The sequence below is a fragment of the Pelodiscus sinensis genome, chromosome 5 (assembly GCF_052426305.1).
Source record: "Pelodiscus sinensis isolate ZL-2025 chromosome 5, ASM5242630v1, whole genome shotgun sequence".
In the NCBI taxonomy this organism is placed as follows: domain Eukaryota; kingdom Metazoa; phylum Chordata; order Testudines; family Trionychidae; genus Pelodiscus; species Pelodiscus sinensis.
The window spans coordinates 119,408,328-119,420,569 of record NC_143056.1 but is presented as its reverse complement, the minus strand read 5'-3'; the positions used below and the strand labels follow the sequence as shown (position 1 = coordinate 119,420,569).

Sequence of the window (12,242 nt, the reverse complement as noted above, 5' to 3'; positions counted from 1 at the left end):
AAATGGAAGCTGCATGGTTTAATCCCTTTTGATGCCTTCAATTGCCATGAATTGTTGGGTGATTGAGTGTGTGTCTCAGGACAGTTGATTACCCCCACACATGGCCCTATGCTTTATTATTGGCTCCGCTCCAGGCTTAAGGAGCCTGTCTCCAGTGATTCCCCCCACCCCCTGCTCAACATGCAACATAGATATATCTTCCTTTTGATTTAATGGCTGGAAATCACAATTTCATTATACATTCTGAGCCTGGGAAGGAGAACCCCGGAGTCTATAGCAGAGTATTCAAATGGAGTACACCAGCGTGTACTGATGTAGCAGTGAGGGTTTGTGCTCACCTACTACACTCTGCCTAATTTAGTAGTTTCCAATTTCATGGCAATTGTGGACCAGGTTAGCAGTACACATTTGCCCACCCAAGCCCTCCCTGGGACTGTGCTCTATGCAGTCCCCTCCCTCCTTGAATCCAGCCCGTGCTGAGCTGAGCCCATTGGAGCCGGTTGGAGGGGCAGGGTGTGATGAGCTTCCCACACCCCAGGATCTTCGTCCCCCAATGCACAGAGCCCAGCATCCTGAGCAGGTTTACAATGGGAGCAACTGCTTGCAGCAGGCCTGGATCGCCCAGCAACTCTAGGCAGCCACACACTGGAAACGAGCCAGGCTGCCCAAGCAGCCCTAGGAAGGGCCAGGCAGAGGCCAGCTTAGGCCAGGGATGGACTGAATTGCACTCCTGTGTGCTGGGGCACTAGGCAACGTGAGATTCCACCCCGAGAACGTAGAGCTCACCTGGCCAGCACCTGGGATCGTGTTCCTGCTGAGGGACCAACCCAGAGCTCACCCGTCCTGAACTAGGCCCCACAAATAATCATGTTGGCCCTGGTGGGCGCACTCTAAGAGTTTCTCTTAGGTTGGCTGAGACTGGTAATTTTAACATGAACTATGAGTCAGCCCGTGGTTGTGTTTTATAGGAACGGTGTATGATGACGTCAATGGGAAAGGCTGTGTGTCTGTGAGCGAATGCTACTGCAAGCAACACGGAGTCGTGTATTCCCCTGGGCAAACTATCACCAATGAATGCGAGAAATGGTAAGGGTTACAATGCACTCTGAGTTGTTTTCAGAACGAGTGTGCACGGGTCTGGCTGTAGACATGTTACTTATTTGTCTATATCTGTACATGTCACACAATATCAAGATGCTGTTGTGAGCTGATTTTTTGGCATCTTGAGTCTGAAATTGTTAAAGGCGAAGCCTTTTATATAACCAGCCAATGACACATTTTCAAAGCACCTGTGGGTACTTCGTCCTGTCCCTGTGGTGCTCTGTCTGCAGATGTTTTTTCAATGTTTTCAGTCCCTTAGACACCTGACCCCATTTTTAATTTCTTATTTATTTGTATTTATAGTACCTGTGATTCAGGCAGGTGGTTGTGCAATGACTTACCGTGTCCAGGCTCATGCTTACTGGAAGGAGGTGCTCACATTACCACCTTTGATAAGAAGAAATACACCTTCCACGGAGACTGTTTCTATGTGCTGGCCAAGGTATCATGTATTAAAGGTCTCTTCTCTCCAACAGCAAATATAGATATATCTGCCTTTTGATTTAATGGCTGTAAATCAAGTTTCATTATACTTTCCGAGGCTGGAAGGAGAACCCTACAGTCTATACTAGAGTATTCAAACTTAGTCTACCAGTGTGTACTGATGTGGCAGAGAGGGCTTGTGCTTACCTACTACCCTCTGCCTGCCTTAGTAGTCTCCAATTTCATGACAATTATGGACCAGGTTAATGGTACAGGCCACAGTCTCACTTACAAGAGTCCAGAGAAGCACACTGGTGCTAGTGAGCAGATGGCAGGACCTGCAACTTGAAGGACTCAGTTTTACCAGGCAGATCTGAAATGAGGGTTGGAAGTGTACTATGTAATCTCTAATACACCTGTGCTTGTGCTTAGGTGATAGAGTCAATTACAGAGTTGGGTGAGATCCCAACAAGTTATGTCATTCCTTTGTCCCTGAAGTACCCAGTTCCCATTGTACCAGAGAACAAGGATCTGTTGTACCAAAACCAGGAAGCAACGTCTACACTGGCATGATTTTCCGGAAATGCTTTTAACGGAAAAGTTTTCTGTTAAAAGCATTTTCGGAAAAGTGCGTCTAGATTGGCAGGATGCTTTTTCGCAAAAGCACTTTTTGTGGAAACGCATCCGTGGCCAATCTAGACACGGTTTTCCGCAAAATAGCCCCGATCACAAAAAATGGCGAACGGGGCTTTTTTGCGGAAAACAGTACTGTGCTGTCTACACTGGCCCTTTTGCGCAAAAGTCTTTCAGAAAAAGACTTTTGCCCGAACAGGAGCAGCATACTATTTCCGGAGAAGCACTGACAATCTTACATGAGATCATCAGTGCTTTTCTGGAAATTCAAGCGGCCAGTGTAGACAGCTGGCAAGTTTTTCCGCAAAAGCAGATGATTTTGCGGAAAAACTTGCCAGTCTGGACACAGCCGGAATGTTTGCCGCTAGAGCTCTGAAAGGAAGTTCTGGTTCTGGCGGTGCTGCTAGAAGAAGCAAAAGCGAAGCTCCACAATATTTGTTAGCTGAACAGATGATTTCTGTCATCTGGGATAGAAATCTGCAGAAGATATGAAAGGGCTGGCTGCGTGCCACAGAGTGCTTCTGTGTGGCATGAAAAAACATTCCAGCAACTCCTCCTAGCTCTCTGCCTTGGAATGTCAAGAGTCTAGTCTGGTGGGTCTAGTCTGTAGACAGTCACACTAGAGTTCTATCTCTTCTGAAGTATCAATGCTCCAAACAGTCTGACAAAACAGTGGTAGCAAATACAGTGCTGTCCACCTGACCTGGGCATTTCTTCAGCCCCTACTTCTAGAGCAGAAGGTCTCAGGGCTTCTCCCTGGAAATGCTCAGTAAAACCCTAGAAGCAGACAAAACACAAATCAAACAACTTCTTCCTATCACAGACAACTGTCTGTCTTAGGTTTGCCCCAGTTCTCTGCTCCCCTGCAGAACTGTTATCCACATGACTGTCTTCTGGGAGTCTTATGCCTTTCTCGAGGCCCATATTAGGAGTTAACTGCATTCTTATATTCTTCCCCTGGTTCTTTCTCTGGGATCCCCTTAGGTCCTTTCCACAGAGATGGAAGTCCAGACCATCTCTCTCTTCCTTCCAACTATGCTGAATTCTTTTCTTTTAACATGGCCTTGGACCAAATGGCTCCCCACACAAGCCATCAAAGATGTTCCTCTTCCATTTGCTAAACTTTTGAATCCCTTATTTCTATAGCATTTGTAGCCCTCTTCTTGATTTTGGTGCACTATTTTCAAGCATGATGTATCCTTGTCACATCAGAGAATAAATTTGTATGTTACAATGTGTGGCACAAACAGTGAGTAGTTCTGGGGCACCTTAGTGCCTAACAAATGTTATAGCATCATGAGCTTTCAATGAAGTGGTTTTCACCCACGAAGCTCACCATATAACACATTAGTCTCTAAGGTGCCACAGGACTGCTCGTTGTTTTTAAAGTTACAGATTAACACGGCAACCCCTCTGAGACTACTGACAACAAAAACAGCGCCCCAAGCTTGGCACCATAGGCAATCACCTAGGTAACCTGCCCCTAAATCTGGCCTTATTCAACTCTATCCATGACACATACTCCTGGTGTAATAACGGGAGAGGGGACAATAGATCTCGGAAGCTCTATTTATCCTCTTCTCAGCCAATGTGGGGTTTCTATAACCTATCACACTGTTCTCATTGATGTTTTCTTCACTTGCATTGCAGGGAGGTGTAAATGACAGTCATGTCCTCCTGGCAGAGCTCTCCCCCTGTGGTGCCACAGACAAACAGACCTGTCTGAAGTCGGTTGTGCTGTTAATAGACCAGAAGAAAAATGTAAGTGATGTGTGGAGACCTGGGTGAGTGGGTCTTCCCAGTGTATGCCCAGATGCAACTTTCCCTACTGATTTTTTTATAGTCTTTCTCTGGGGATCCTGGGTAAGGATGGCTGAACACAGGAAAAATAAAAACCAGTCCAAATCAGTCCAAATCTCAAATCAGGCCTGCCCTGCACAGTCTGCACTAGTTCACTTAAAAGATTTTGCTTCACTGTTTCTTCCTTCTGTCTTTCTTTTTGCTCTTTCTAGTTTTGCCTAATGTCAGAAGCACTGTCAATCTGTTCTCCTGGAATTTACAATCAGACTGGAAATAAGAAGGCCTTGCTGTTTCAATAGTGGGTGAGGGAGGGGAGTTTTCACTCTGATTCAGTCTGCCGTCCTGGCTAATCTAGTTTTTCTGTTCTTTTTTTCCAATTTATTGCCCTACTATCTTTTTTCTTGTTCTTTCCTTCCATACATTTCTAGTGTTCTTGGCTCTTAGCACTTTGTGAAACTAGTTATGTTCCGAAAAGTACATACAAAACTTTGCATTAAGAATTTATTGAAAGAGTTTCCTTATTATTCTATCAATGCTGCACAATTATGTAAAAAAATAACACATGACAAAGTGTATGCTTATGTTTAATCTCCATACCCATCTGGTGTCCAGTGCCAAATGCTTTCAGCCACTTAACACAGTTGGTATCCTGTATACGTGACTTTATTGAAACATTTTTTGTTCTTTAGACGCTGTGTTAGTACATGTTAAAAAATTGTCTAACAACCCCAAACCTTTATACACGTACTGGGTGCGAGGACAGAGAGAATCTTCATTTGCTAATTAGATTGCTCCTTTTAAATACTGTGACTGAAATATTGAGTTAATCTGCTCAGTCATGTGAGCTCCACTTGTCTCTCTTGTTTTAAGGTTCGTTTTTGCACTGGGTTTCCCTCAGCAGCCAGAAGTCAAAGTAATTTAAACCTTTTCTCTTGGCTTACACACAGAGCTTGACGATCCGATCAGATGGCACGGTGCTGCTGAATGACATGGTCGTGCACTTGCCCCATGTGACAGGTGAGGAATGCGGCCATCTCTCCAAAGCGCATCTGATGTTAAAATAAAAGCTCTCGGAGCCTTTAAAGAATGGAAGGCACAGAGGCATTTCCTGAATGTTTGTGCTAGAATGAACCGGGATGCAGTGAAAAGAGCTTGAGAGGAAGGAGATTTGTGAAAATACCAGGGAGGCATTTGTGATCTAATCGCCAGTTGCTGCCTCTGTGAACAGAAGTTAATCAGGAAGGATAGAAGGCCAGGAATGAACCCCAGGAGGTCTCGTTTCAGTTCTCAGCTTAGCACAGGTTTCCTGTATGATGTTGGGCAGATAGTTTATGCTTGCCTCACATGAATAGATAGAAATGAATGTCAGTGCCAGCATACATTCTGCATGGAACGAAGAATGTCGTATTTAAGTCATAGGGGGAATTTCGTCCTGTTTACTCTGGTGAGGAGAGAGAAAATGTTTTCTGATTTATAGCCACCACTTAAATGCCAACAAGAGGATTTTTTTTCTTCTTGGTTCCTTTTTTTCCCTTGACATACTCTCTTCAAGGCTGGTCATCTTAAGGACACAGGTGCTAGAACTAGGGAGCAGAAGGTGCTGCTTTAGCCCCTGACTTGAAGTGGTTCCCTTATATACAGGATTTACAGTTTGGTTCAGGGGCACTCAGCACTTCCACTATAAAAATTGTCCCAGCATCCCTGCTCAAGGACTGACCTTTGGTGTGTCTGTGAGGGAGCTGACAAGGAAGAAAGCTTAATGGAGGCATCAGCTTACATTTGAGATAATTTGAACACTAATGAGGTAGTTACTTTATATTTGGGTTACACCGCACCCTTTGATGCAGTGCTTATGGTGCCTAGAGGAAGTCACCACTAGCCCGCTCCAATAGAATGACGTTTTATGGTGAGGCAGCCTCTCTGAGGGTTGTTGTGGGAGCATTGCAAACAGAGCAGAACAGAGGATCTTGAAGTAACCTCCCCAGAAATTTGGAAATGCTTGTGGATCATCAAGCCACAGAATCACCAGCTCCACAATCAGCACTTCTCCGTCCCTGCCACTCCTCCCAATAATTTTTTAGTTGTGTAGAACGAATCATAGAATCAGGATATTAGAACTGGAAGGAACCTCGAGAAGGGAGAGAAGACAGACAGACAGATATGGAAAGAGAAAGATCCAGATTAAAGTAATATGTGAAATGCGTAATATAATCTACAGGTTACATATTAAATAACCTCACCTTAGCACAAGACTCCTCCCAGGGAATATACAGAAGCACCACTGGGCCTGGCTTCTCCAGTTTATTTATTTTGTAGGACTGTTCTGTTGCTTTTCCATTCATTCTTGATAATGTTAGATTGCCCATATATAACATTTCCCAGCTGTTCTGAGTGTTTTATAAACAGCTGACATACATACCGAGAGCTGGTTTAGCCTTCACCCATTTCAGTTCTTGAAGATAAACAGATGTAGGCCCCATGAGTGACAGCCACAGTCAGGTTCTCGAACATTTTCATTCTGTGACACTCTTCCATAGCGGGGCCACTCTTTCATTTAGCAGTTTGGGAAGAGCAGGGTGGTTAGAACCTCAGACACCTTGTTGTAGCTCCGGTTGAGATTCCCTGTTCTGGGGAATACAGGTGACTGGAGAATCCTCTGCTTAAAATAGATGAGCAGCTTCAAAAACACCTCTGCTTTTTTGTTCTTTGGTTATGACTTCAACTCCAGCACCAATTAAGTTCTGCATTTCTATATTAGAAGCAAGGAATGTTTAATAGGAAGTTCATTTGGGGGATTTTTTCCATGAGCTACTTCTTTTTAAGACTTACATTTGAGTAGTGCTTCCCTTTAATACAATAGGACATACTGGCCATTCTGGGGAAAGGCACTTAAAGGAAAACATGGGTAGAAATGTTTCTTGCAGTGCAATATGGGACACAATGGGGAGTTAGCATCTTTCCCTGAGCTATCCCACACTAGTCACTCTCAGATAAAAGGGTACTGAAATAGATGGACCATTGGTCTATGCTGGAATGGCAATGCCTCTCTCTATTTTAAGGGATAGCCAGGATCTTATGTTTAGTTGCTCCAGATATTTTGTGTTAGATTGAACTGGTCTTAAAAAAGAGAATACCCAGGGCATTCCAGTGGGAGGAACTCATGAGTCACCAACACTGGACCAACTGCACCAGCTGTCCCTTTCCTTGTACCCAGCATTCAGTGTGGGTACAATGAGGCACCAAGCTCTTAAGTAAATAGTCCAACCCATGGAGGAAGTCAGAAGACCAGGGAGCTCTTCAAATAGAAGTAGAAACATATGGTCATTAAGCAGGACACTTGGAAAGGATGACTAATTGTCATACGCTCATAGGCAGAGGTAATAATTTTTTCGGAAATCTTTGATGCCCCTTGAACTTATTAATACTTCAGCACTGTGAGCTGTCGTTCAGCAGAGCTGAAAAGACCTTTTGATTCCTGATGCCACACCACCATCCTAAATAGCTGGATTGTTGATATAGCATGGACGGGCACCATAGTTAAGTGGTCAACATTCTTCACTGCAAAATAAGAGAGTTCTGTATCACAGTTCCTGACTTATCTGCACCTCGTATGCCTTCTTGCTCTCTGGGAAGATCTCCCACTTATGTCTCAGGGGTCTAGTCTTCACCTTTCCTTGGGTGGGATCCCCTATATCCCTTTAGAAGAGCACTTAGGCTACGTCTACACTGTGGAGCTGTGTCGGGATACCGGAAGTATCCTGAAATAGCTATTCCATGTCTTTTGAGCCCATTATTTCGAAATATAGCAGGCTTGCTATTCCAATGTCCCTATAAATCTTGTTCCACAAGGCTTAAGGGACTTTTTGGAATAGTGCTTTATTTCGAAATAACCTGGAAATAAGCTGCACAAATTGCATAGAGCAAATTGTGTAGCTTATTTCGAGATAAGTGTGCAGTATAGACACACCCTTAGACTGCGGACACCTTTGCAGATCTGACTTCAGTCCAGCATCTGCTGTTCTCTGAGTAGCAGTAATGCTAGGGTCAGCAGTGATCAGCCAGCCCTTGTAAAGCCAAGACCTATTTATTCAAAACAAATGCAATTCTGAAAAAAAACTTTTTAAAACTCCGAACAGTTTAAACGTGTGTCTGGCTTACCAGACAGTCCCCTGTCCTCCCCATGGACTCTCTGGTCAGTTTAAAAGTACTTTGGGTCCTCTCAGAAAGCCTGTCTCTGGTCACATACTCATGAGAGTTCTTGGATCAGATGTAAGAGCATCTCTCCCAGGCCCACACTGCCACTTTGTACAGGTTTCAAGTCCTTTGCCCGTTAAGACTTTTTGAACTAGATCAAATCAGCAGATGCTATTCACCAAAGAGGGGGAAACTTTACAAGACTTGTTACCTGCATTGTTCAGTGTTGGGGATTTGCAGTAATTACCATCCAAATGCCTTTAGTTCCTGCGGGAAGCATCCTTTAGCTTAACCACTTAGCCAGGAATAGAATCATTAACTAGCACATAATAATACATGTAACATTTATAAAACAGTCTGTGAATAGTCCGTGTTTTCATAGAACTGGATCTGTCAGCATCTGATTTTTGGTCCATTGCCTATTGCAATTTTTAGGACAGATGGTGACTCGGGCCGCTCCTATAATGTGTTGCTTTCAACACTACAGTTTTTCTGTCTGTGGCATTTCTGGCCTATAACAGAAAGGTTATAAAAAAAAAACAAATTAAAAATCAAGGAAACATGACTTTCTTTTATTTTTTTTCCCAGCAAGCTTCTCAGTTTTCCAGCCATCTTCCTACCACATCATTGTGCAGACCCACTTTGGTCTCAAGCTACAAATCCAGCTGGTTCCAATCATGCAGCTGTTTGTGATTGTGGGCCAAAATGTCCAAGGACAACTGCAAGGTAAGTGTCCAATTATGTCTGGTTCTAAAGGAGAAATGACACAACCCAAAATAATTACAACTGAAGTGCTGTGTGCTCTTATAGCAAGAAATTACTCACCAATTGATTCTTCCATCATAATGAAGGTACTAAGGGAACGGTATGCTGGTAAAATACTAATGTAGATTTAACTAATGAATGCTTTTTCATATATATGACTCTCTATAAAGCCATTAGCTCTAGAGATAGAAAAGCTTAGCTAGTTGAATATAGGAAGAATAAGAGCAGAACCCATCCAACATTTCATGAGAGAATAATTTAACAGTTCACATATTTTACAGATGAATTATTTGATATTATAGATTAAATAAACCCATCATACCCATGTTAATACAGGATTAATCTTTGGAATATATATTTCCCACTACATTGTTCAATCTAATGTTAAATTACTATCCTAGCCAGGCTAGGGAAACTAGTTCATACAAGATCACAAATACAATAATTGGGAGAATCTTCTGAAACTCTGAACCCCAACTGAAGACCATCTGCCCCAGAATTGGATTTTTAGAGGGAGACCCCCAAATGCTTACATGCATGATTGCAGTTTTAATACCGGGTGGAGTAGCTCTCTGCCAGAAGTTGTCAATGCATGTTGTGTAGGAAATCAATCATTTCCCTTTTTATTGCTCTTTCAGAAGAAGAATGAATAATAATTTTTAAAACTGAATTTTTTCTCAATAGGTCTCTGTGGGAATTTCAATGGCATGGCAGGGGATGATTTTAAGACACCTGGAGGACTGGTAGAAGCAACAGGATCTGCCTTTGCTAACACTTGGAAAGCACAATCCACCTGTAGAGACCAAGTGGATAGGTTGGAAGACCCTTGTGCTCTCAGCGTTGAAAACGGTAAGAATACAAAATTTTCATAGGGCCTCTTTCCTTCAGGATCTGTATCTTATATACAGTAAAATAGCAGTCTCGAAGTGATGATAACCTTTGTTTAGAAGGTTGACAAGTTAATTAATGTGTGCATGTCAGAAGTACTGTGGGATTGCCCACACTAGGCAACAGGTGTTTCTCCTTGGAGTCTCTGACTGTCCTGTCCTTCAGGCACCTAGCTAGGCTGTGGGAGCCTCTGTCTGGTTCAGATGGTGATAAAATAAAGGAGGTATTTCACAGTGCTGTTATTCATTTATGGGAACCTGGAGAACTTACTTGGTAAAGAAGCAGACTTTTCATTTGATGGTCCAAGATTAAATTCCCTGCACAGGCATCAGGTTTTAAGAAGGTGAAGATAAGTAAATTCACACTGGAACTAGAGTAATGAACCACTGGAACATTTGACCAAGGCTCATCGCTAACAACTTTAAAAATAATATTGGATGCTTTTCTAAAAGATTTGCCCTAAGAATTATTCTGTGTACGCTCTATGGCCTGTGCTATACAGGAAACTAGATCATCACAGTGGCTCCTCCTGACCTTTGAATCTCTGACTATAAAACAGACCAAAAATTAAGAGAGAAATTGTAGTGGCAACCCTATGTTGAAAAACACTGAAGAAAGGTAATTAATACTGAAAATTGCAATATATCTCTGGACTAGAGGTCCACCTTCTTTAGAATTATTGTTTCTTTTTATGTTTGGTTGGAGTTGTGATCCTGTGATTGTGAATTCTCAAACAGTCGGAGGCCAGAGGAAGATTGATAGGATATGTGTGTTTGACCAAGAGGTATTTGAATCAGATACTGAGGGCCAAATTTATAGTGATTCTGTGTGATCTGTCCACAACCCCAAAATGTAGAGTTTTTGTTGTTCATCATTTCATTGTTTTTTGTTGCTTAGGTTATATTATGTTGCATGCTGAAAGGTGAAAAACTGATACCACAAGGTATGAATCTAGGAAAATAATTATTTTTTCTTTTGTTACAGAAAACTATGCTGAGTTTTGGTGTTCTCAACTAAAAAATTCAGAATCTCTTTTTGCCAGATGTCACACAGTCATCGATCCCGCGGAATATTACAAGGTGTGAATTTTGTACTATACAGTCAGCTTTTGGCGCTAGTCTAATATGTGTTTTACCATATACATATTTTCAAGGGATTATTGTAACATGGTCATAAAAATGGTTCATATTTTGTTATGACTACCTGTTCAATTGCTTCATATGCCTTGATCTCCTACAATAGGCCTTCTCTTAGAATGCTGATTTAGAGGAGAGAATCATTGTGCTTTTCTGAGAGGGTGGGGCTAGTGAGTAGTGAAAGAACACTATAGATTCTCATTTTCATATGAGAATTCAAAAGATAATGGGATATTGAATCATGATGGTCAAATGTGAACCAGCTCGTAAACATTCTTGCTTAATCATCTACTTTGTGGCTTAATAAGCACTAAATTGAATTTACTTGATCAGGAGGCAAACAACAACCCATTTATGTGTCTTATTATTCCTGGTCAGTATACCAGTGTTCAGTGCTGAGTTAAGACATGCTGAGGCCTTAAACTATGCCAACTGTAAGAGGCCCCATACCATTACAAAAAAAAAAGGGTTTTTTTTATAGTTCCTTCATAATCTGAACTCCTAAAATGTACCTTATTTAGCTTGTGTGCAGATCTGGCACTGCCTGTGTTTTCAGTTCTTTTGTGTTTTCAGTTCTGTAGAGGAGGGATAAACAAGCAATCTGGAGAGAAAGGAAGTGCCCCCTAATCTTTGCTCATGTCCATAATTCAGTGTGAGCTGAACCTTTGTGGAGATCCTCACCCATGCAGATATTTCTTCCTTTTGTTATTTTTAATTTCTGTGGGCTTATACCATTCTGTGTTGTGACAGATGAGGAATTATACATTTCAAAGTCCCCAAAAAGCCTGCTGTTAGGAAAAGAGGGCTAAACTTTAGCGATTTAAAGGTTGGGCTATTCAGATAAAGTTTGGTGAACTATCTATGTTTTCATGCTTAATCAAGTGCCTTCTGAGCTTGTTTGGGGTTTGTCCATCACTAATGGACAGCTCTCTGCTCAGCTAGTATGCTCTCTGATCTCTGCAGGCTTATTAACCATTTGCTTCTTGTTTGTCTCAGAGGTGTAAATACGACACCTGCAGCTGCTCGAACAGTGAGGAATGCTTGTGTGCGGCCCTCTCCTCTTACGTAAGGGCCTGTGCCTTCAAAGGGATCATGCTGGGAGGTTGGAGACAAAATGTCTGCAGTAAGTAATGACGCTGTCATCCCCTTGAAATCAGTCAAAGGAAAGGACAGAGTGCACCTCAGTACAGTTCCATTAACCTCGGTGTTAAGAGAAAGGGACATGGAGTTGCACAATACAATTTAAGGAGACACTGTCAAGGATTTTGAATAGTGAATCCTGTGTTCTTTAACTGCCCGTTG

The 12,242-nt window shown here is 42.3% G+C and overlaps 1 protein-coding gene across 1 annotated transcript in view; it reads left to right on the top strand.

The window, feature by feature from the left end:
* LOC102456400 (mucin-2) overlaps nt 1-12,242 on the top strand; it is a 72,998-nt gene that overhangs the window by 10,111 nt on the left and 50,645 nt on the right. The window contains exons 8-15 of the mRNA XM_089778834.1: nt 969-1,086; nt 1,405-1,543; nt 3,808-3,918; nt 4,905-4,974; nt 8,740-8,877; nt 9,601-9,765; nt 10,789-10,883; nt 11,937-12,063. Coding sequence (XP_089634960.1) covers nt 969-1,086; nt 1,405-1,543; nt 3,808-3,918; nt 4,905-4,974; nt 8,740-8,877; nt 9,601-9,765; nt 10,789-10,883; nt 11,937-12,063 — 963 coding nt within the window. The remainder of the gene's footprint in view (nt 1-968; nt 1,087-1,404; nt 1,544-3,807; nt 3,919-4,904; nt 4,975-8,739; nt 8,878-9,600; nt 9,766-10,788; nt 10,884-11,936; nt 12,064-12,242) is intronic.